Consider the following 25,247-nt stretch of genomic DNA (forward strand, 5'->3'; position numbering starts at 1 on the left):
TGCTGGAGCCTCCGACCCTATTGAGAGGCAAATTCTAGCCATCTGGCAAAGCTGGCTACAGGGGGGGAAGGAAAAAAAGGAGAGGGAAAACACAATGTGCATGAGCGCAAACACACACAAAACTCTGGAGATTAGGGAAGACAAAAACTCCACTGAACGCCGCGGCTTTTGCTGGAGCGCACGGGCGGCGGGAGAGGAGGGAGCGGCGGGCGGGCGGGGAGGACGGCTCCAATGCAGGCAGGTCTGCCTGCGTGCCTGTGGGGATGTGGGGAACGGTTGCAGGCAGGGGAAGGCGTGACCTGCATGGAAAATGCCAGACAACTCCAGACGCACACACACATAGGCGCACACACGCTCACAAATCTCCGGACAGAGATAAGGCGGACAGCGGAGCACTCGGAAGGAGGCAAACTCGTCCCCTGCAAACCAACCAGCAATCCTCCACACCAAACCCACCAGCAAACCCTCGTAGCAGCAAAATGAGGTGAGTACCTCCGCAACGGGCTGACCCCAGAGTCCCGCATGCCGTGGTTTTGGGGCACGGCCGAGCAGGGGGGCCATCCTGCTGGGGAAGGTTTCCCTCTGATGACCGTGGCTTTGGTTTCCCCATCTGCAAGTGAACCAGGCTTTGCTCATACTTCGGCTTCGTGCTGCAGTCCGGTTTGTGTGCCAGCATCCCGGCAGAGCTCAAGGAAACCTCGGGTGATGAGCATGCAGCCAGGGCATACTGCTCTGCCAGGGTCCGTGGGCGAAAGGTGCGAGTGAGGCTGGACACTCTGCAAGGGCTTCAGGTTTCTGTGCACACTATGGTCATTTATCACTTTTAGGTGAGGTTAAGATTTTCCTGGCATGGGAAAGTAGTTTGATGTTGTTTTGCCTCCCCGTTTAAAGGTAAAGCAGTGAGTTGCACCAGCAAATGGCCCATTCAGGTTGAGGAGGTGATGCACATTTTCACCAGCCGAGCATCCAGCCCCATACATGTACCCTGTCCAGAGGAGAAACAGATTTTCCCTTTACACATTTTTGTGGTTTCAGACAAGCTGTCAGAAAAGGCATGTTCGACCTCACTGTGGTTGAAAGAAAAATCAATTAAAATTTCTCAGCTCCTATTAACTTTGGTTTGTATTGAAGAGCTGAGAAAAGTGATGGAGCTACACAAATGAGTCCCAGAAATCTACTGCCCTGGTTTTGAAAGAACACAGGTTAAAAATAATCCACTAACAGTGCTTCAATTTCCTCACCAGCATACGCAAATTAAGCCTGATTTTGAAACCAGGTGTACATGTACATGTGAGCAGTTCCAATGCCTGTAATACACACCTACAAGTCTTTGCCAGGCCTTAGTACCTTTTTAGAAAGCATAACTTTCCATCTTTAATGGCTCTAATTTCCTGCATGTTTCTTTTCCTTTCTGCACTCCACTGGGTGTAAAGCGCCAGAGGTCTGCTCCTCTTTCTGAATCCCATGCAATGGCACCAGCTTTGCTGTCTGGACCTCCAGCACAGGCAGTGTTCTCACCTTGCACAGAGAAATATGTGGTTTATGCTTGCTTTCATGCCCAAATGGAGCTTGAGGGTGGTGCGAGGTCAGGTGGACTGGCACTGATTTACCTGTCCTTTCTGCCCTCCTCTGGGACAAGAAAGTTGGTAAAGTTGGAACAAACTCTTCAGGGGGAGATTTTTTAAAAGCTGAGTTTGATGACGAAAGATCTCTAAGGATCTCAGCCCCTGTGTGCTTCTCCATACGGGGTGAGTGGAACCCTAAGAACTGAAGAGAAAGAAAAGAAAAAAAAAAAGGGAGAGAAAAGAGAAGAGAAGAGAAAAGAAAAGAAAAGAAAAGAAAAGAAAAGAAAAGAAAAGAAAAGAAAAGAAAAGAAAAGAAAAGAAAAGAAAAGAAAAGAAAAGAAAAGAAAAGAAAAGAAAAGAAAAGAAAAGAAAAGAAAAGAAAAGAAGAGAAAAGAGAAGAGGAGAGAAGAGAAAAGAGAAGAGAAAAGAGAAGAGAAGAGAAGAGAAGAGAAGAGAAGAGAAGAGAAGAGAAGAGAAGAGAAGAGAAGAGAAGAGAAGAGAAGAGAAGAGAAGAGAAGAGAAGAGTGGAGCATAACACGCTGGGTTGCACTGCTGGGGACCCAGGCCCTCCCTGCCCAGCTGCAAAGATGTGTGCTGTTTATTGAGACCCAACAATCCCATTTTGGCAGGATGAGGCAAAGTGATAATAATGATACTTAGCAGTTATTGCCATGATACTTTCATTAAACTGATTTAGAAAGCATCATTATTTTATTAAGCATCCTTATGTTTATTCTTCCATTAAATGAAGATTTGCCCATTAATTAAAGGACATGCTGCCAGTGGCTGCTGCTCCCAGAAGCATGAAAAACACTAAGCTCATGATAGTGCCTGGAGCTGAGAACTGTGGAGGTGCCTTTGCATCCCATGTGGCACCTGCATCATCCACCTTTCAAAGGGGCCACGTGTAGCTCCCATCCTCACCTCCACCTCCCTGCAGCGTGGCAGAGGGGTTGCTCCTGGTGGCAGAGTGCTGCACCTCCTCTCCCAGATGTCTGGAGTGTGTGACCTTACACAACCTGCTTGAGACCTCATCCGGTTTTGTCATTGCCAGAGTTTCATTTTGTCTCCTCGCATATGTTTTCCAGGTACCCTATGACATGGGCCTTTTGTGCTTTGCTGCTCTACACAGTGGGTGCCATTGAGCTGACGGACATGTTTGGGGAGATCCAGTCTCCCAACTTCCCAGATTCCTATCCCAGTGACTCAGAAGTGACATGGAACATCTCTGTGCCTGACGGATTTAAAATCAAGCTGTACTTCATGCATTTTGACTTGGAGTCCTCCTACCTCTGTGAATACGACTATGTGAAGGTGAGCTGTGATATCATGGGCAGATGGTGGGGTAGACAGCAGACCTGTTTGGCCAGCTAAGAGAGAGTAGTGCTGGAAAAGCTGGGAACAAGCCAGTTTTTCCCATTTACTGGACACAGGAGTTGTCAGTCCAGGGGACAACAGGGAGAGCACGTGTAAGCTGACAACGTACCATTGAGCTAACAGTGGATGGGACACCAGATTCAGAACTTACACACAGAGGACAAGATTTCTGAAAATATTTGGGCACCTCATTCTCAGTGGACCCAGTGGGATTTACACACCCATGGCTGATGAACTCCTGTGGCTAAACCCCCAGCCTGTGCCACTTTGGTACCAGCCACATGCAAGGATGATCCTTGAGCTGGGCACTCTTTGCCAGGCCATGGCTGTGGGTGCACCGTGCAGCCAGCCTGCATCTCTGGCTGCAGCTTGCAGGCTCCTGAGACACCCTTTCCAGCCCTCAGGAATGCCAAAGGTAAAGGTTAGACCTGAGCTTGAGGCTGCAGAGCCTCCCACAAGCTGCAGGGCACAGACCCAAAGCCCGCCTTGGGTTTAATGCAAACCCATTTCAGAGCTGAGATACAAATTTTGGGGCCACTACCGGCAAATACTTGCAGCACAAACAAGTTGTGGAGGCTCCCAGGGACCTCTTAAGGCCAAACCACAGAAGATTTCAGCCTGCTTTATTGCTGGGCAGAAACCCATCAGAAACTGTGGTGGGCCATACACTGCAGGGCCACAGAGCACCCTTGCTTCTTGCACCATAGGTCTTTCCAAACACAGCCCTCCTTTGTATCCAGGACAATCCTGAGTTCTCCATACCTTTGAACTTGGTCAGGTCTGGTGCTTTCTAGCAGACCAGCATAGCAAGCAGGTGCTTTCTAGGTTTGCCTGGCTGAACATGCCTTACCCCATTGCCCGGCACAAGCCTTACCCTGCTCCTCCGCACAGAGGCAGGTGGAGGTTGCAGCCAGGTCTGGAACCACAGAACTCAGCCCTGGTGCTAGCTGCCAGCTAATTGAAATTATTATTTTATTCTTGCCCCAGTAAAACAAAGCAAACATTTGTTGTTGGTTGGGTTTTTTGCCTCTAGAATCTGTTGTTCGCTGCTTTAATTTCCCCTTTGTGCTGGCACTCACTCTGCTACTAACAGCTCTCATTGAGGTTTGATTAGTTCTTTCTGCTTCTCCTGGATCTTCTCCAAGCACAAGGGCCAGGGACATATATAGAGATATATTGCTTTAAAAACCCAATAAGATCAAGGAGCGGATTTCTTGGAAACTTTCCCCATTCCAAGCTTTACCCCTCCTCCCACCCTTCACCCCCTGCTCTTTTTTCCTTTTTCATAATGCTCCCTGTTATTCAGCCATGGTGCCAACTTGGCACCATAGCTCTCCCTGCCGCTGGATTTCCATAAGAAGGCGGTATTTTTCACAGGGATTTAGATCTGAGCTGTATAAAATTGCTTGGGGCTATAACTCAGCTTGCGGAGCCTTCACCACAGAATCACGTTTGGAAAGTGCTGAAAATGGATGGATTATGGGAGACCCATAGGCTACTCTGCTGGGTAGGGGTCCAATCTTGATGCTGCTAAACCCCCAGCTTAGAAAATGTTAAAGAGGGCAGCAAATGACTCTGTGGCTTTTTTCCTCCCTGTATTTGTGTGCCCAGCCTCTGTCTGCATCAGTGCAAGACATAAAAAGTGTCATCCTGCTCTTTGACCGAGGCCAACAGTGCGTGGCTATAGAACATAAGTATACAGCCAACATACATAGGGGCTTCTCTGTAATACTCAGTGTATTACTCAGTCAGTCCCAGTGAAGATGCTCAGAAAGCCACAGAACACATCTCTGTGTTAGGTGGTGCTCAATGGATTCCCCTCCATGAACTTTTACCATTGCTTTCTGAACTCATGGGTGACTTTAATCTCTGCAGCATCCTCTAAGGGAGAGCAGCACAGGTTAAATATATGATTATATGCCTCTGGGTGTGTGTGAAGAAACGCCTTCTCTTTTGTTCTGACCATGGGTCTGACTGAGGTCCCCATCAGGGTCTTCATCATTGTGTCCGCCACAAGAAGGAAGTCAAAATAAGGGCTGAACAGCTCCAATGCAAGGTGGGGGTCCAGCTCAGGATAGGCAGAGAGGTGCTATGCCCCGGCCTTTGATTTCCATATCTCCTTGGCTGCCTATACATCCAAGATCTCAAGCAGTGTGGAAAATCATTCTGAGTGGCAAGCTCAAGGCGAGCTGAGCTATAAACCCATGCAGATCTCTGCCTTCGGGGTGGTCTTCAGAAGGGAACCGTTTCCAGAGCTCTGAAACAATGGCTAATTAAAACAATAGCTGTTTATTTATATATATATATACACACACATACGCATGCCTGTGTGTATATATATAAAAAGATCATGGCTCATAAAGAAATGCTTATAGGTCAGGAAACTTGTTTGTGCAAACGAGGATGGCAGAGAGGGGTACTTCAGTAAGAAAGTGAGCCAGGAGGAACAGCCACCCCAAAATACCCACCCGAAGAGCCCCATGCAGGTAGGAAACACCAGCCACAGACTGCCTTGGGGAGCCAGTTGGAGACAGCCTCTCCCCAGGTTGCGGATGGCTGCCCTCAGCCACGTGCCAGTCCTGGGGATGGAGAAGGAGCTGTCATCTGTGCTGGGCTTTTGGCTCCTGCCCTCTGCCATGCTCCTCGGTAGGCTCTGCCCAGCTCATCGCTGTCCCTGGAGAGCTGATTTGGGCGTTCCTCATTTGCGGAGGGCCTCACTGTGGTTTGCCCGGCTCCTTTCTGCTGTCACCCAGCACTGAGTGCTTTTGTACCCAACTCTCCAGCACTGGGCCAGGGCACACCAAAAGCCACAGCTGTGACTGGGAAATTGGGTTAAGTGACCTGACTAACGCCACTGAGGAGTGCTGTGGCAGGGAGCTGGGAGATGAAGTCACAGTGGAGCATCAGAGATGGGAGATGAAATTCTGACTTCTGAGGGTTCTTCGTGAGTAAATTCCCAGGTTTATTAGGGAGATCTGAGCCTAGGGTCCTGTCCATGAGGTTGTGCACATTGCTTGGTCAAGCCCAGGAATGAAATCAACCCCTGAGGGCTTGGCAGCCAGCTTGGGACCAGTTCCTTGGTTGAAGTGAAAGTGGGACCTACAGTGAGAGGTTTTCCCCCAGTCAAACCATGGCAAGTCCTTGATGGCCCACAGTGCTTGTGGGGTTACATCTCTTCACCCCGATCCCTATCACTGAGTCCTGATTCAGGGAGGCACATGCTTGAGACCTGGTCATGTCCCAGGGAGGATCTGTGCCATCCGGTGCTCACGCAGATGGGACTCCTACTAACCCCATGTATGGGTGCCAAGGAGCTGGCCAGGCATCTTAGGCAAAACCAGTGGCTGCAATTAATTTGCAGGTGGCCAGAGGCCCAGCTGAGCACAGGAGGCAGTTTTTGCCAGCCCCAGTGAGGGGCCGGTGAGAGGAAAACAGGGGTCTGAGCCAAGCTGGGAAGACAGGGCTGCAGGCAGAGCATCAGGTAGTGCCACCACCCCAGGAAGCAGTGCTCAGGAAGGAGAGTGGGATTATGTGATGTGATGGAGCCACATCCCCCTGAGGTTTGGCACAATGTTTAGGGCGCATAGCAGACTAGCTTTGCATGCAGTGTCCTGGGCTCACGGTGTGCCATCCACTGCCACAGGTGATTCCCATGGGGCAGGGCTGCGTGTGTTTGTGTTCTGAGCACTCAGCAGCATTCAGTGCTCAACGCAGCACTGACAGGGGCCATGCAGGGCCAGGGAAGGAGATCGATGCTGCGTTCAGGTCAGTGCATGCCCAGCCTGGCGCTCTGAGAAGAGGGCACAGGACCCATTTACACCTTCCTCTGCTCAAAGGAGGGGGAAAGGGCACAAATGGGGAGTTAGCATGAACTGGAGGAGGGTCAGGAGAAGAGCATCTTCTGACAGGCCTCAGTCAGGGGGTAATCCATGCCCCAGGGGAACAGAGTCCCAAAAGGAGCATATCAAATCCTGAGAGGCAGCTGGGAGGATCTAGGGCTTTGCTGTTCACCTTTCCCATCCTTTTGGCTCTGCGCAGAGAGTGTGGTGGTACCCGCCACCCCCTGCACAGCTGCGGACCAGCAGCTCCATCAGCACCCCACCATCCTGCCTGGACTCTCGTTGCACCTCCCCAGGAAGGAAAGAACCCAGGTTATGTGGGTGCAGCAGCCCACGGGAGGGGATGGTCTCCAGACACCGAGCCAAGTCCACAGCAGGGGAAACCAGCATCCTCCACTTTCCCCCGTGGCACGGCTGCCATGTATGTTCCTGTGGAAATTCAGGTGCATGTTTGCACATAAAAGGACCTTTAACGTCTATCAGGAGGAGGATGCATGCATGTTGGGAAGAGGATCTTTAGGAGGCATAGATGGAGGCTCCTGTCTCATCCCTGCTTCGTTTCCAACAGTCAGCAGCAGCATCAGTCATTTTGCAAAAACACCCCATTCATCTGGGTGTTGGCTTCTTGTGTGCACTCTAACTGTGAGGCAGTGAGACAGGGGCTGTTTCATGCCCTTCCCCGTCTCTGAGTGTATCCTCCCCATGTCATGTTCCCAGTGTCTTCAGCCCAGCGCTGTGATTTCTCTGCCTAATGAGCCATTTATATATATTACAAGTGGTATGTTTGGCCTGCATCAGTCCAATTAGTGCATTCCTGGAGGACTGAAGGGGGGGGTGGCGGCTGTGTTTCCGTATTGCCGGCTGCCTGCTCCTCTCCAGCAGCAGACGCTGAACCGCAGGGCCAAATTCCCCTTGGTTTTCCTGGTGTTGCGTTAACCCACCCGCTGCAGGAGGCATCTCTGGAGCATCACTCATACCCCAGGACAGCACCCCAGCTCTTGCCCCAAAGGGGGAAATCAATATGGGACAGAGGGGAACACATGGCTTGGGTCACCATATCTCTTAGCCACAATGCAGGGAGACAGAGCCACAGCCAGCTGGGGACCCCCATCTGCCTCCATCCAGAGGGGCAGGGATCTTAACAAGAGAATAAGGAGGCAGGCAGAAACAGGGCAGATGGCAAGAGGCAGTGGCAAGGGTAAATTTAAGGCACGAGAGTGTCACTATATTTTATTTTTCAAAGGAGGATTCTTTCAGCGTATTTTTATAGGGAATTTCTCTGCAGCAATTGATATTTCCCTCAGGGACACATCTTCTCTAGTGAAAACGTCGACATCGTGACCCGGGAGGGAGAAACTCCAAACAAACAACCGGGATTTAATTACCAGCCTGCTCGCTGGATGTAAATGATCTACAAAAAAGTATACAGTCCTCAGCAGCAGCACCAAATATTAACCAGGGATGATGACCTCTCTGTTTAGTTTACTGCTGGAGGGCTGTCTCTGCTCCCTGTGGCTCGGGGCATGGGACCCATCACAGATAAGAGGCCTTGGATACCTTCATCAAGGAGACCACAGCTCTGGGGCCTCATCCTGACGATCTGGGGCTGTATCCAGGGATGCTGGTGGCAGTCTTGGGGCTGGACCCATGGCAGAAGCATCCTTAAGCCAAGATACGGGGCACCAGGGCAGGTTTTGCCATTCCTCAGTGATGCTGCGCTGCAGGTCCTACACCAACCAGGGCTGGAGGAGAGGGATGGGAGCCCACATGATTGTCCATTTGTCCCTGCAGAGGTGACAGCCACCAGCCCTGCACAGAGGAGCTGGCTGGAAATTGCTCCTTCCCACAACTTCCCTTAAGAAAAAGCAGTTCCTGCACAAAAGGCTGCATGCGGTGTGCTTGCGCAGCCAAGACTTCATGATGGGACCAAATGCCGTTTTCCTTTGCTTTTAGTGATGGCGCTCCCGTTTGTCAGTCTGAAACACTGTTTCATTTCAAAACAAGCTTTCTTTCAAATTTAAGAGAGATTCTAAAGCACCACAGTGTATTTCAAAGGGATTGAAACCAGATGGATCCCAAATTACTTGTTTTCCTTTTTTTTTTTTTTTTCCAGAACACTGTTTCACACAAAAACCCTAAAATTCAATTGGGTTTTTGTCCCAATGCAGGCACATGTTTTTTCTCCAAATTCTCAAAATTTATCATCGGAAAGTCTCTCTCTTTTCTGGCCAGCTCTAGCTTGTATGAGAGGATGGAAAATATCTCGAGGCAATGTCAAGGCATGCTGAGTTGCCATTTCCATGTTGGCTTTCCCTGGTGTGAGCGAGTTTCCGCCTGCTTGTTCAGCCCTGGGAAATTTCCCTTTCAGCCCCAGACCCTCCCCAGCCATCGCATCCCGAGGGTCTCCAGGAGACAGGGATGAAGCCAGAGGAGAGTCTTGCCTCTGAGGCCGTGCAAGCTGGGGATGGTGTTTCAACACCTCTGGGATGCCATGGGTCTCAGAGCAGGCGGCTGTTTTCCCCAGGCATGTGCCGGGGGACTGCACGCTTCATAATGGCCTCAATAGCATCGGCTTGGCACCAGAGGCAGCAGGCTGCCGTGGTGGTGTTCATAGCATTCCTCAGACTAGGGGTTATTCATATTCATAACTCCTGGGGGAAAGCAGGCGGGATGCTGGGAACCAGCTGGGAGAGGTTGTGGTTGAGACAGGGGCTGGAGATGGGATGTACAGAATGAGTTGGGGTCAATGCAGAAATGGTCCTGGAGAAAATTGCAAGGAAAAAAGAGGAAAGGGGGTTTCCAGGGAAAACTGGAGGGTTTTCTGCAGGGACTACAGTGCTTTATGGTACAGGTGAGGCTGTGCTTTAAAGGAATGCACACAGAGACTAGTGAGCATGCTGAAGTGACAACATTACACACTGGCCCATTGGTGCCCTCCTGTAGCGCTCTTGAGTGCATGGCTCAGAGTCCAAAGGAGGTCTGGAGCCAGACAGGGACCCTGGGTGGCAGGGACAAGACCCAGCTGATCCAAGCCAGCCCAGGGGACAGAAGCACCACCCACATTACAGCTCCTGCTTTGAGCTGATGCAGAACCAGTAGGCAGGGGCTTCTCTGGGGTCCCAGCGCCCTCCCAGCAGCACAGCCCTCATGCAGATGCTGCTGCACAGACCAGCGTTTGGGCCAAGGGAGGAGGAGAGGGGGAGTGTCTCAGGTGCCAATAGCTCTGAGTGGGAATGACACTCAGGGCTGATTTTCACACCCCTTCTTCCCACCACCTGCCTACGTCCTCACCCCCCTTCCCAAACAGGCTCCCTCCCTGCATCCTCCCCTTACACCCCCCACTTCTTCCTTACATCCCAGATGCTGCCTGCTCTCATCATCTGCTTCAGAAGCTCTGGGCAGAGCAGGCAGAGTCCCTGATTGCCTGCAGAAGGTGAGGTGGATGCAGCGCAAATGGTTGGAAATTGCTGTTCCAAAGGTGGGAAGGGCCAAGGCAGCACAAGGCTGAGCAGCACAAGGCACCCAGGGGCCCAGAGCTGCATCCTTAGGCTGTGGCTGTCAAAGGCTGCTAGATGGGCAGCCTGCCCCACAGAGATACTGCACAGCCCTGGCAGGGAGCAGGCTGGGGAAGCATGGGCAGAGATGTGAGCTCTGAGGTGCAGAGCATGACTCCAAGCCTGACCTCCTGCAGGAAAGCTCTCTGGCTTGCAGACATCCAAGCCCTGCGAAGCACTCACCTGTTCTTTCTGCTAACAGATTGAAGCTGAGGACCAGGAGCTGGCAACCTTCTGCGGCAGGGAGACCACAGACACAGAGCAGGCTCCTGGCCAGCAAGTGATCCTGTCCCCTGGGCCCTACATGGGGCTCACTTTCAGGTCTGACTTCTCCAACGAGGAGCGCTTCACCGGCTTTGATGCCCATTACACTGCTGTGGGTAAGAAGCAGTTCAGCTTGCAGGACCAGCCTCCTAGGGTGGCAAAATAAATTTGCTAGGATCATATCCCAGGCCAGCCTTGGGGACCCTAGCAAGAAAAGTCCTTGTATGCAGCCCTTGGGCCATATGGGACTCATTGGGTGCCGTATGGGACAACTAGCTCCTCAGTGTTGTGGCAAATGTCACCACAAGGAGTGACATGTGGAGGGCTGCAGGGTGACCTCCCTTCCTTGTTATCTCCATCCTAGATGTGGATGAGTGCCTGGAGAAAAGCGATGAGGAGCTGGCCTGTGACCACTACTGCCACAACTACATTGGCGGGTACTACTGCTCCTGCAGGTTCGGTTACATCCTCCATTCCGACAACAGGACCTGCAAAGGTACTGCCTAGGCACAGCTCGGACATGGAGAAGGTCACACAGAGGGGTCCCTGAGCAGGCAACAGACCTACCAAACACGGGCAAAACTGCCTTCTTTCGCTGCCAGAGCAGACGAGTTGCCTCTTCCCCTACACACCAATAGCTTGGGACTGGAGAGTGCCTAAGGCCTGCAGTTCTCCTGCGGGGAAAGGAGATGTGGTTTCTCCTATGGGTTGTGCTTCTCAAAGACAGAGACATTAAAAGGTTTAGTCTTGGCTCTGAATCTGCATCATGTAGATTACCTGGGATTAGCTCACAGCCCAGGATTTCTATGCCGTAGGCATATCTGGAGATTGGCTGTGTGAGGTCCCCCTTGCACAGTCCCATATTTGGGTCCAGCAGACTCCAGTCCACTGCAAGGGCTGCTAAGAGTGGTCAGGGCTGGGATGTGCCTGGCAGGGTCCTGAGAGAGCCATGGCTGTGTTTCAGTGGAGTGCAGCGACAACCTGTACACCCAGAGGAGCGGGGTGGTCACCAGCGCTGACTTCCCTAGCCCCTACCCCAAGAGCTCGGACTGCCTGTACCGTATCGAGCTGGAGGAGGGTTTCTTCATCACCCTTAGCTTCGAGGACAGCTTCGATGTGGAAGACCACCCCGAGGTGACCTGCCCTTACGACTACATCAAGGTGAGCTGAGCTCTGCACACTCCTTCCATCCCACACTCCTGTCACTTCCCCAGTGCCCTGGTAATGGGACCAAAATCACCCTTGTCTAAACAGTAGTGCTCAATTGACCCCGTGTCTCTTACCACATCTGATTTTGACCCTCTCAGCCAATAGTGACCCTCTTTCAGTTCACATGCCCCCAACACGTGGTGCTTAAGCCCCACTGACCCTACCACAGCCCCATCTGTTAGCCAGCCTCAGGGTGAAGCAGTCCTCAGGGATCAAAGATCCCCCTCAAACCACCCACTTTTCTTTGCCTTGGCAGATCAAAGCTGGAAATAGGGAGTTTGGCCCTTTCTGTGGAGAGAAGTCCCCAGGACGCATTGAAACCCAAACCAATAGCGTTCAGATCCTCTTCCACAGTGACAACTCTGGAGAGAACAGGGGCTGGAAGCTGTCATACACAGCAATTGGTAACTGCTGATGCTTTCCTCTGTTTGCTGGGCTTGGGCAATGGGAAGGGCTTTATAAACCCTGCAGGTGGAGAACATGAATTTGGTAGTCCATGATCCCATCTCCAGAAAGGGTCTGTTCCAGAAACCACATGAGGAGAGGAATAAAATAACAACGAACCTCCCTTCTATTTTTTTCCCTACTCAAGATGAGCCCTGAAATAAGACCACATTGCAAAGCAGAGCATATTTGGGCAGGATAATTGCACAAGCTACTGTTATTAGCTCCCAGCTAATATTTGGGCTAATAATTTGGGTTTTGCCAAAGCCAGGGTATTACATACTAGAGGTAAGACTTGGAGCCTCCACTCGTTCCAGGAGAAGAGTCTGGCTGACCAAGCCAGTGTAGGCTAACAGCAAGAGCAGGGCAGGGATGCTTGGACTGTGCAACATGAACGGGGTTGCAGAGCTGGGACTCCGCTTCCTGTCATTGATTCAGCTGAGTTTTGTTTTGCTTCATTTGCTTTTTATTCAAAGGAAACCCATGCCCACTGGTGCAACCACCAATCAATGGGAAAATAGAGCCTTCCCAAGCCAAGTACACCTTCAAAGACCAGGTTGTCATCAGCTGCAACACCGGATACAAAGTACTGAAGGTATGGGGTGACCATGTGGAGCTGGGCATCTGGGTAGGAAAGGGTGGGTTCCTTCCTCCCAAAGCCGTTGCATCTCTGGGAGAGTGAATGTCATCAACATACAATTACCCAGTTCCCAGGGGCAAGGAATAAGCCTCCTCTGAGAGCCACCAACTGTGCTTTCCAGAGGAAAAGAGGAGATGGCTCCTTCCCAAGCCACCCTCCAGCATCCCTCCAGAGCCACCAATCTACAGGATGCCAGGCATGGCACCTCTGCTAGGGAAGAAGTCAGTAAAAGCCCCAGGGGAGCTGCCAGTACTGTGCCTGCTCTCCACCTAGGCAGGCTCTGGCTCAGCTTCCTGGGCAGCCCTGCAGACCAGGAGGTTCTCTGGGACTTTGGAACAGCTTCAGCTAGTCAAGGGGGCTGGGATTTTGGCAAGCCCTCTTTGGGAAACAGCTGAGAGCCACAGGGAGTGCGGGTGACTCACGGGGTGGCTGTCTTCCCTCCAAACCAGTAGCCTGCTTTGACTTCCAACATGGAGCTGGGTATTTCTCTGATCTCCTCCCAGCCCCATCCTTCATGCAGAGCTGCCTCCTGACCCATCCCGGCACCTAGAATAGGAACAAATGACTCCAGGGTTTTTTGCGTTCAGCATGTCACTGAGGTGCGGGCAACAGTAAAACTTTTCAAGATCTTCATTACAATTACATTGCAATATTTAGCTAGAAAAGTCCTCCTCCATGGGGGTCTGGATATAGCTTGAGTTGATCACCAAGAAATAGACTTTTTACAGAGAGGTTAATTTTCTTGCCTTGTACACTGATGGTAACTTTTTTGCTGGCATCTTCTGCACAGGATAACCTGGAAAGCGACTCCTTCCAGATCGAGTGTCTAAAGGATGGGACGTGGAGTAACAAGATCCCTATCTGCAAAAGTAAGAACACCCTTCCCCACCCTGCCAATGTCCTTCTCCTGCTGAAATAATTTCATGCTAAAGGGAACTGCCTTGCCAGAGTGGAGTTCCTTACTCAGAGACTCAAACCCAGCCAGAGAGGCTACGTAACTCTGCAAAGCTCTTTTGGCTCATTCTTGGATAACAGCGGGGCTCGCTCCAAATGCCACAAGCAGGAGGTTGGTGCTTTTATTTAGATTACTCGTATAACTTGATTTGCGAGCCGCTTGGCTGTCTCCCTCAAAGAAAGAGCAAGCCTGGCTCTTGAGAGCTGGATCTGTTGGATAAATCTGACATAACTTGGGGTAATCTAATTCCTGGTACAAATTTCCTTCCCAGTGGAGGCTATTAAGACCAGGGTATTAGAGAGGTCCCAGGCACTAGCCTAAACTGGGTGCTGCTCAGCCAAGTGAAAGAGAAGAAAGAAAAGTTGCCCAAATATTTGCAAACCTTAAAAACAGGAGAAAAAGGGAGAAGAAAGGAGATGCCATTTGAAAGGACAGGTGATGATTTGCAACACCTCTTCTTTCATCTAACCCAGCTCCTCTCTCAGCTCAGGCTTGGCAGATGTACCCGATAAAACATTTCTCCTTTCCCCCAAACACCCCTAGCCCTCAGGAAGATGCTCACTGCTGCTCAGTCTACTGTGAAGCTGTCCCAGGGAGGAGAAAAGCAGCAAGCACACCCAGAGAAGGTCCCAAGACCTTCCAGGAGAGGCAGGATGAGATGCTCTAAGGGGATGCTGGGATCCAGGCTCTCCTCATCTGGGCAGATCCTTTTCCTTTTAATGATATTGTGGATCTTACCATAGAAGAGCATTTCTGGAGCTTGTTCAAAATGAAAATTGGGAGGCTCTCAGACCTGCTAAATGGATTTGTATCTGAAAGGGCTCCTTAGAAATTGTGGGGTCAGAGATGCCCCTGCCCTACCAAGGAAATCCCCACTCCTACAACTCTCACTACCAGTCTCCCATTGATTTTACCCAGCTTGAACAGTGACCAGATGAAAATTGGCATTGACCAGAAAAAAAGAACAAATATTTTGAATCCCAGGAAGTTGGGTTTTTTTTAAATGATTACCTACATTATTTGAGACGGGCTGGAACTGATCCCTTCTCGTGTGGTATGACTCACTACACTAAATTTCTAGGACTTTTTGGAGAAAGCCAAGAAGCCCCTAAATGGGCAGTTCGGGCCTCCAAAGTGCAATGCCTCCCACCTCCCCAGGATGTGTGGGAGAGGCAGGCACAAGCAAAACCAGTTTTAGAACGCAATGCAGAAAATAGAAAACTTCTCAGCCAAGGTGGATAAAATCCAGCTCCGTGGCCTGGCGAGTCTGAACACAAACCCGTGACAGCCTCTCCCAGCCCCTGTCCCCAAGCTGCCCTGGGCAAGCAGAGCAAGTAGGTCCCCGGCACAGCCCTGGCTCCGCCGGCACCCACAGCACGTTGGCACGGCTTGCTGGGCTCTCATTAACTGGTGTGTTGGGGGCTGGGTTTCCTGCATGCCTCTCTCTGCTCATCTACTAATTGGGCTTTCTCTCTGCTCTCCTCCTTCCCCTCTGCTTTCGGTGCAGCTGCAGATAGAGCCGACAACCAGACAGAGGGAAGAGCCGGCTCGGAGCAAGTGGCTGCGTGAGGCTGGTGCCGGCTGCGCCGCCCCGACGGGCAGCCTGTCTCAATGTCCCTCTGATCTATCCGGTACCCAGGGCATGTCCCCTTTGCCCCTGGTCCGGCTGCCAAACCCATCTCTGTGGCTTGTCTAACTGGCATGGCGCTCTTAATCCCCTGCGTCTGGTGCTTTCTTAACTCCATCTCGAGAAAGGGAAGGAAATTTGGAATCAATCCCCTTTCCCTGCTGTCACACTGCTCCACGGGAAGGGTGTCTGCCCAGCCCCAGCCCCATTGCCTGGGGACCATGTGCTGCCACCAGCTCCCAGCACGTCCTCTGCATCCCTCCCTCTCCACTCAGATGCCTCAGCCAGCCTGGCTCCCCCCTCAAGGCAGCGGTTGCAAAAAGAGCGCGGCATGGCCGTCTGGTTGGTTGGTTGCTTGTTTGGATTCAGCCTCCCGCTGCCCTTCCTCCCTGGCTGCCCTTCCTCCCTGGCCCAGCACCACAAATAAGAAACACTCCTTCCTTTTTTCTCTCTGAGAGTCCTGGTGCCTTTCAAGCCCTCCGGGCAAGGAGGTCTGGAGGATGGGTTGGCATCACCAGCCCTTTCCTGCTAGCATCAAGTCCTGGCTCCAGCACAGGGGGATGGATGCTCCTCTGCTTCTCTTTGCAGTGCTGGCCCAGCAGAGGTGAAGACAGTCTGGCCTCAAGCTGACTGCAGCTGAGGGAGGTCAGATCTTCGTGTCTGGTCCTGCTCATGTCCCCAAGAGCCATGGGCGTGCACCCTTCACTCCCCAAGGCACCAGAGGCTTCACTGGGAGGATGCTGGGAGGTGTTCTCTGTTCCTACAATGACACTAATACTAAATGGCCGCTTTCCTGAGGGAAAAGTCTGGAAACGTGCACAGCACAAGCTCCCTGTGCTCACCCTTTCAGCAGGACCCAGGACACTGCTGGAATAACACCTCTGTGCAAGAGCCCATTCTCCAGGCATCAGGCCTGCTGCAGGCCTGGGGGACACAAAAGGAGGGGATGTACTGTGCAGGCCAGTGAATGCTGCCCTGCAGCTATAAACGACCCCAGCGCAGATGGGCAAGCCAGGCTGGTCCTCCAGTATCCACTCCCTCCTTCCTGCAAACCCCAGCATCCCCCACTTCCTTACAAATGCCCCATGGTTTCTGGTACCATGGCACAGGAGCACGGTGCACCCAAGCACGCTGGGAATTGAGCAGGAAAGCTCAGTCAAGGACCCCTCGGTCTGGAGAGGGGCCTGTGTCCCCTCCTCTGCCCCTCTGCAAGGCACAAGTGCCCAGGGCCTCTACCCAACCTGGCTGCACCCACACACCCCTGCTGTCCTTACAGTGGGTGGAGGGGACCCTGGTGAACAGCGAACTCCAGAGTTTCGTTTCATCCAAGCAATTAGGCATTCCTGAGCATCAGTACATGTCCCTGGTCCAGGGGATGTCCTGGTGCTAGTGATTTCTCTCTTAGTTAGCCTGGATCACTGTGTAAGGAGTTCTGCCTCCTGTCCCAACCCCCCTTTGCATCCTGGAGCACATGGAGACCCACAGAGCTCACGTCATCCCTGATCTGCAGGGCCTGCTTTGTGCTAAGTCACCCATCCCCTACTCAACCTCCCATCTTAAATGTGGCAGAACTCAGCACCACAGCACCACATCTCCCAGCAGGGTCAGACCCCGGTTCCCGGACAGGGCAGAGGGAGGTTGCACAGCATCACCTGGGTGTGCTGTGAACTGCCCCCAAAGCAGGGAGCTGCAGTTGCCATAGCTCTGGTGGACGAGCCACCTCCCAGCCTTGGTTCCTACCTGGGGTGGGTGACACAAGCCCAGTTCAGGGGACAAGCTGGGAGTAGAGCCTGGGCAGGGCAGGGCACTGTGAGGGACGTGGGGGAGAAAGGGGACCATGGACAGGCCATGGGGAAGGGCAATGGCAACCTTCTCCATCATATCCTGAGCCCACACCAGAGATGGGTGAAGCAGAGCCAACCTTGCCCATGTCCTGGGGCATGGAGCAGGTGAGGTCTCACCAACATCTGCTGGCCTCCCAGACCAGCTCAGCCACACTCTCAGTGTCCTTCATCCCCTGCCATTGCAGGCAGCCAGGACCACGGGTTGCTTAGCCTGATCTGCAAATGCTTAGCAGCACCGAATGGTGAGCAAGACCCAGAGCAGGAGGGATGGGGCCACGCACTCAGCAAAGCCTTGTGCATAAAGGAGCTCCCCTGATGCATGGCATAAGTTAGCAAATCTGTGCCTGCTTTTCCCTGCCAACCATTGCCCATATCAGATGCAATGACATACTCTGGAACCATCTCTCAATGGATCTCACCTGCCAGAGCAGGTTTCTTCCCCTTTCAGTGGTATAGCACAGATGCTGCTCTAAATGAAGCGCACAGGAGGGGCTTCCAGGGCTGGGTTCTCCACCAGCATAAGTGGTGTTCTCCATACAGCCTGTGGGTGAGATGTGCTGTTGGTATTCAACACTACTGCCTGCATGCCCTGTCTTTGCAGGGTGGCCATGTTAGGTACTCAGGAGGCCGGGCTGCTCTGGCTGGGGATAGCCTCCTTCTGACAGCTGAGACCATGCCAGGCTGTGCCCCCTACAGTGCCCTAGATAAATGGGATACAGGGCCATACAGGCCCTCATTCTGCCCCATAGGACCACCATCACATGCCAATGCCCAGCATTACTGCCTACTGGCTGGATGGGCACCCAAGACACAGCACAGGGCTCAACCCCCCTTCTGTGTTGGCTTTCAGTTGCTGACTGCAAAGTGCCGCCGGAGCTGGAGCATGGCTTTGTCACCTTCTCCTCAAGGAACAACCTGACCACCTACCGCGAAACCATCCAGTACCACTGCCAGCATCCCTACTACCACATGGCCCCCAACAGCACCGGTGAGCAGTGGGACTGGGCCACTTCCCCACGGCATGGTGCGGGTGGGCGCATGGCCATGCGTGTGTGTTTGCAAGCGGGGGAAGCTTAGGATGGCCTCCCCGGGATGCTCTGCAAGCAGCAGGCTGTGGATGTGGCCTACACACATCGTACCCTGCATCTGCAATGCCTGGATCGTGAGACTGGTCACATCCTGCTCTGCAATGAGGTAGGATGGGAGTTAGCACTGTCTGGTGCTTTGCATGTTTCACAGCCTTGGCAGAGCAGAGTGATTGTTCTTCTGCACTCTGCCTTCTTACCCTGCCATCTGCTCCCTGCAGCATATGGAATTTTCTGTGTGTCTGTGAAGGAGATGCTGCAGCAGAGAGCAGCAGGGCCAACAGTCTCAGAAAGGGCTCCTCCAGAAGGCTCCTCACCCCAGCACCCAACCGTCCAGCATAGCCAAAGCCGAAGAGACAGCAGTAGGATCATGGCAGAGTTTCCCCCTTAACCCCTTTGCCAAGCACCCCAGGTCTCTACATCTTTTAGAGCTAGCTCTTCGTTCTCCCTCAGCATGCAAAGCCAAAGGATTTCCTCACATTCCTGTCTCCCTGCTTATATCCCCCCTGCAATACCTGCTGGCCCCATGTGTCTGGTCCCAGCATCCCGCATGCATTAGCAGAACAGGCACTGGCAGCATTACCGGAGCAGCACTGCCAGCCAAGGCTGAGGGCACAGCACAGCCCTCCAGACAACTCAAGGCAATGAAACTGAGGATGTGGCATGTCCATGGATGCAGGCCCCCCCGGGGAATGGAGCACAGAGGGTGTAAAAGAGAGATCACCTGGGATCTGGCCAACATCTCGTTGCAGAAGACACCCCCTCATGCCAGAAGCACAGCCCAGCTAATGCTTTGCTCTTTTCCAGCCACTTACATGTGTGACGCGTCAGGGGTATGGAGGAGTGAAGAGCTGGGGACCAAGCTGCCATCCTGCCGACCAGGTACTAGTGCTGGGGTGGCCGGTTCCCATGGCAAGGGGCGCAAGGCAGGGATGTGCCATCAGAGAATGCCTCCCCTCCTGATGTGACATTGTTTCTCTAGGCAGGGACCTTGTTCCCTGGTGACGATGCAATATGCCTTAGGCATATATATGCAACTGCTCCAATATATGGACAGGAAGGTGGTGGGGTCAAAGGACTTCTGCTATCCCAGCTGGTCCAGAAAGTCAGGGTGCAGCAGTGGCACCGGGCAGCAGTGATGAGGGCATGTCTCTCTGTCAGTATAGGGCAGCAGTGGGTCATAGCCACCCCATCTGTCAGGGCTCCCCGAGCTCCCCACTCCAACAGTCAAGGAAACCAGGAGCCCAGGACAGAGCCATTGGCTGTGTTCAACCCTTAGTATCACCGGAGATGGCTTCAGCCAAGGGCAGAGTATTACCTGCCCAGCACCGCTGGCTGTCAGCTCCCATTAGCAGTGTGTCCACATGCAGAAGCAATTAGCACCTCTCCACGCCTTGCACAAAAACCCAGCCGCTTTGCAGGGAAGGAAACGTCCCAAGCCTTTGAGCAGTAGCAGAAATGTTTGCAGCCAGCAAGTTTCCAGGCCAGGCGCCCATTTGGGATTAAACAAAAGTCCCTGGGATGTTGGCTGGCTATAGTCAAGCATGGGGCCAGCTCGGGCTGCCAGGCGGGGAGGGGTGGGGGGGGCAGGCTGGAGGCAGCCCTGGGTACAGCTGTGGTCCGATGTGCAGGAACAGCCCTCCAGGGAGGTGCAGGGACCCAGCTGCCGTGGAGCTGCTGCAGCCACAACCACCCCGGGGTTGGGGAGGCAGCTCAGCCCCATGGAGGGTATCTGCTCTCAGCCACACTGCACAACTGCAAGGCCAGAGGAGGGACCCGCTCAGATTCCCTACATCTCATGGAGGTCTGAGACCAGGGCTGTGGCTGCTTTTGTTGTGGTGGCTGCTCCCTGCATCTCTCCTTGATGTTTCAGCCTGAACTAATTTGAGCTGGGAGCATATGGGGACATCTTTTGGGGCCATAGCTGCTTTCGTGGGCCACTTCCAGGCCTCCTGATTAGTGACAGAAGTCAAAGAGACTTCAGGAAAACGGAAAATCCCAGAGAGAGGGTGATGCTCTCCTGAGATTGGTATCTGCAGGCTGCAGCTGGCCAGCTGCTCTTCAGATCTTCCCCGTGTCTCACGCCACCTCCCCATCAATAGGAACTCTTCTTCCAGGCCACTCTGCGCCTGCCGCTGCCATTAGTGGGAGCATTTGCAGCCTGGTCAGCATTTCTGATATGTAATTTAACAGAATAAATATTTGGCTGGATGCACTTCCTCTAAAACCATCTTCCTGGGACAGCCATAAGCTTCAGTGCAGCAGACCAGCTGGGCTGGAAAGCAGGAGTTATTTGCCTGAGTACATTTTCTGTTCCTTACTGCACTGGGAAAGGCAGGGGAGTAGAGCACATGCAGAGACACTCACCGTGCTCGCTCCTCTCCCTGCAGGAGTCACAGTTTTCCTAGCAGCAGACCCCAGACACAACAAAGCCATGTTAGCAGCTCCTGGTGTTGCTGCCCTGGTTGCAGGGTTGACTTTTAGCCCAAATCCCGTCTTCCTGTGGGGCTTCGCATCCCCACCTTGAAGCACAAGTGGCACTGGGGCAGAGCCCTGGCACTTTCCACAGAGGATATGGGTTCCCCTTGCAGACATGAGAGCAGGACATGAGCTGCTGCTGCAGCACAGGACTCTCCCAGCAGTAGAAGGGCAAGCTGGATAAGGCTGCTGGAGGCAGCCTCTCAGGGCTCTTCAGATACTGATTCTAGATCTGTTAAGGAGCTGAGCAGAGGGATGCTGGTTTGGCTGCCAGAACTGGGAGGACTTGAGATGCAAGAGTAAACCCCATGGTGCTAGGCAACATCCCAGAGCAGAGCCTTCCCCAGCCACAGCTCCTCTGGGAGGGCAAATGCCATGGCCATGAGACCACAGATCTCATGAGAGGTCTCAGAGCGAGGGGTTGAGGCTGGGCTGATGTCAGGCTTCAGTCCTCTTCCAAACGCCTCCAAACGGCGTTCCCCTGGGTTTCTTGGCATACTGAGCAGGAGCCAGGCAAGGGGCTGAATGGTCTGGGAAGAGCATACTGAGGATGCAGGATTACTCATTTGGCGTTTCTGCTTCTGAAGTGGTGTGTATCCAGGCAAATCCCTCCAGAAACTGAACTGCAAAGTGAGGAATTGCAAAGTACAGGCTAGCCTTCAAGCCATCTCCTTGTCCCACCTACCAGCTCAACTGTGCAACTCTTAAGTACAGCCCTGTTTTACTTCAATCCAGGCTTGGCAGAAATCATAGCATCCCCAGGTCTTTCAGATAGCAGAAGGATTCCTCCACTTGCCCTTTCTTAAGGAGGCTGGTAGCACCATGTCCTCATCTGGAGCACAGATCACATAGATATGAACCAAGACTATGGTCTGATACCTCTTAACATGCTTGAAGTCCCTCCCTGGCTCATGTGTTTTGGTGAATCCAGGCTTGACTTCAGTTAGGAGATCTGGTACAGCTTTGGGATAGCTAACCTTGGATGAAACCCTCCAAGGCTCCGCAGTGTGCTGTACACAGTTCTGACTGTCCATATTCATGCCCAGTGGGCAACAGATCACTCCCCTTTTCCACCCCTTTTCCAGGAAGGCAAACCACTGCCACTAGAAATGGTTCCATCATGGAAAGGAAGACTCTAAAGCAGCTGGGCTTGACTTTAGGAAGCAAAACCCTTCAGGAGGACAGACGTGTTCCTTTTCCAGACTAACGCCAAAGACCTGTTAGTGTAGGCAGTGAGGTGTAATGTCCAGCCTGCTCGAAGCTCTGAAATGCTGGCAGTAACTGTCCTGTCCCTTTTGCCCGCAGTGTGCGGCCGGCCGGCTCGTCCTCTGCCAGGGATCATCAAGCGCATCATTGGCGGGCGGAACGCAGAGCCCGGCTTCTTCCCCTGGCAGGCCCTGATTGTGGTGGAGGATATGTCCCGGGTGCCCAACGACAAATGGTTTGGCAGCGGGGCCCTGCTCTCGGACTCCTGGGTGCTGACGGCTGCCCACGTGCTGCGCTCCCAGCGCCGAGACAAGACTGTCATCCCCGTCTCCAAGGAGCACGTCACTGTCTACCTGGCCCTTCACGATGTGAGGAACAAGATGGAGGCTGTCAACCGGACAGTAGAAAGGATCATCCTCCACGAGGAGTTTGACATCCAGAACTACAACCATGACATTGCTCTGGTGAAACTGAAGGAGAAGGTGACCATGGGGAACTATGTCATGCCTGTCTGCCTGCCCCAGTTTGAGCACGAGCTGGAGGGGCCTCACCCCAACACGCTGGGGCTGGTGGCTGGCTGGGGTATCTCCAACCCCAACATCACAGTGGACGAGATCATCAGCTCGGGCATGAGGACACTGTCCGACATCCTGCAGTATGTCAAGCTGCCAGTGGTGCTGCACGCAGAGTGCAAGACCAGCTATGAGTCACGGTCAGGGAACTACAGTGTGACTGAGAACATGTTCTGTGCCGGCTACTACGAAGGTGGGAAGGACACTTGCTTGGGAGACAGCGGAGGAGCCTTCGTCATCCAGGACCCGGGAACCCGGAGGTGGGTGGCCCAAGGACTGGTCTCATGGGGTGGCCCGGAGGAGTGTGGGAGCAAGCAGGTCTATGGTGTGTACACTAAAGTCTCCAACTATGTGGACTGGGTGGAGAAGAAAACGGGCTCCTCGGAGAGGTGGACATTTCTAGACCCGGAGCTGGAGAGATGAGTGACTAAGCAGCCTGCTGCCACAGCTCCCTTTCTTTTGTTGTTGTTGTTTAATGTGCTCCAGACTCTGGTCTTTCGCAAGCAGCAGCCACGACGCTCAGTGCACGCCAGGCCTTTGCCAGCCCTCCACATCATTTGTTTTGCTTGGTCCCGCATCCCTTTTCTTGCACTCCTAGGAAATGCTTGCTAGGGAGCTGGAGGAAGGGAGCGAAGGGCAAGATCTCAGCTGGCATCCTCAGCTTGTGCTGCCCACCTGCAAACCTCACCCACACTCCCAGGGAGCCTCCCTCCAAGCCAGGACAAAGGCACAGTGATGGAGGCAGCATTTCCCTGCCACCAAAGCTTTGGGCTGCGCAATTGTCCCCATACCCGTGCTCTCCAGACAGATCTTCCCATCAGACGCAACTGCAGGAGCTGCAGAGGCTGCAGACAGTGCAGAAAACCCAGCTGGGCAAGCCTGGATCTCACAGCCCCCCTCTCTGTGTAACACCTTTTCTGTGCAAGGTAGGAGTAGTGAGACAGCCCTGAGGGTTTGCTATTGTTCTTGTTTTCAAACAAACATCCCTGCCTGATGGTATCTCAGGTGATGTCAACCTAGCCCCAGGGATGTGAGGAGGTGTCCACATTAGCCCTAAACTTCAGCCATGGCTGCCAAGACAGCACCAGCTCAAATGGGCTACCCTTATCCCACTATGTGGGATGGATGCCCCACAGAAAACACAGACAGGGAGCGGGGTTTGGACCCAAAGTCACATTCACCTCCAGCCACTAGAACTTCTCCAACCCTCTATCACCTCAAGCCCTCTCCAGTCTTCCTCCAGACTAGCACTTGGAATGGTTTCCAGCCACAGCAGTCCTGCCAAGGAAAGTCTTCCAACACATGAGACATCATCACACCTGCTGTACCTAAGCAATGCTTATTTTCAGCAGAATCATTTCAGACAGTGTCCTTCCTGTGGTTTCACCTCTTTTTTAGGGGACTGGGTAGTCCTGCATGGCAATGCATTCATTCTTTCAAGGACCTCATCCCTTCTAACTGCTTTTAAGGCCATTGGCTTGGCTGATTTACAGGTTGTTGATGGTGTTCAGTGTTTGTTCTAATAGGATCCACTGGCCTATTGCAGATGTCCGAGCCATTCTAGACTGACCCTATCTCATTTATCACACAAGAAGTATTCATATCTCCCCAGCCATTCTCCATGGCCCACACAAACAAGTAAACCCACCAAGGAACAAGTTCAGGTGAGCTGGCTTTCCTTCCGTAAGGACAATATCCTTCACTTGCCAGCAAAGCTCTCCTATAGCTGTAAGCCACATGCAAAAGCTGCCTGCTGTCCTCTCTGCATGCCTGGAGCCTTTTTTGGACCTCTCCTCCTCCTCCTCCTCCTTTGGTTTTGCTGTGCAAAGAAGGAGTCAACAGTGAATGAACCACTCAGCCATTTTGGTATAACCCAAAAAGCCATTTGTAGAGCATGCAGAGGAGCACAAGGCCTAAGGAAGGTTAAACTTGTAGACACGCTAAGAACTGTACTCTTGGCTATGTCATGTAACTGCAAGGTATTTTTATATATACATACATATATATATTTCTTTTTTGATACTACATTCTGTAAAATATCCGATGTCACGTAAGGATGGTTCTGTGTAACCTTCCTCCTTAAACAAAATAAAACTTTGATATGTACTGAGCTTGTGCCCTGAGGCTCTTATTCCAAGAGGAACATTATGTTGTTTGCTAGTCCCTGCCACACACGCCTGTGCTCCCAGGGGGATTCTCACACTGTCCCTCACCCCAATGGCTGCTCAGCCATGGCCTGCACAGCTTCATGGGCTGAGACAGACCCCGACCATCCAGGAATACAAATTGCAAAATATGGCAGAAGATGAGATTCTGCCCTTCAATTATTTATAACCTTAGCACTTCACTGAAGATAGGGGCAGTGGCAGCCGGAGAGTGCAGCAACCTGTTCGCTGGGAATAGCAATTAAATCTGGGTTCAGCTGACATACAGAAAGAATAACAGATATGTTACATTTGCTTTTAAAAGGGTGAAGAATCAGCCCTTCCCCACTAGATGTTGGATTGAGAGAGCGCATCTTCGTAGCAGAGACTCCACAGCAGGCAGATGGGAGCTGAGTTAGGGACACAGCTCTGCCCAGCATCTCT

At 52.6% G+C, this 25,247-nt stretch overlaps 1 protein-coding gene across 2 annotated transcripts; it reads left to right on the top strand.

The window, feature by feature from the left end:
• Positions 1-263: 263 nt before the first annotated feature.
• On the top strand, positions 264-24,752 carry MASP1 (MBL associated serine protease 1). 2 transcript variants are annotated; one of them, XM_065672618.1, is made up of 11 exons: positions 264-484; positions 2,654-2,879; positions 10,538-10,715; positions 10,964-11,095; positions 11,564-11,760; positions 12,065-12,212; positions 12,729-12,847; positions 13,683-13,761; positions 18,169-18,306; positions 19,211-19,285; positions 22,187-24,752. In XM_065672618.1, exons 1-11 carry the CDS (start codon positions 264-266, stop codon positions 23,080-23,082), a joined length of 2,409 nt encoding a protein of 802 aa, XP_065528690.1. In that variant the 3' UTR covers positions 23,083-24,752. The 2 variants fall into 2 exon arrangements, with proteins under 2 accessions (XP_065528690.1, XP_065528691.1); XM_065672619.1 differs by lacking the exons at positions 18,169-18,306; positions 19,211-19,285; positions 22,187-24,752 and adding an exon at positions 15,355-15,924 and having other exon boundaries at positions 402-484.
• Positions 24,753-25,247: the final 495 nt, after the last annotated feature.

This window comes from Lathamus discolor, chromosome 3, assembly GCF_037157495.1.
Source record: "Lathamus discolor isolate bLatDis1 chromosome 3, bLatDis1.hap1, whole genome shotgun sequence".
In the NCBI taxonomy this organism is placed as follows: Eukaryota; Metazoa; Chordata; class Aves; order Psittaciformes; family Psittacidae; genus Lathamus; species Lathamus discolor.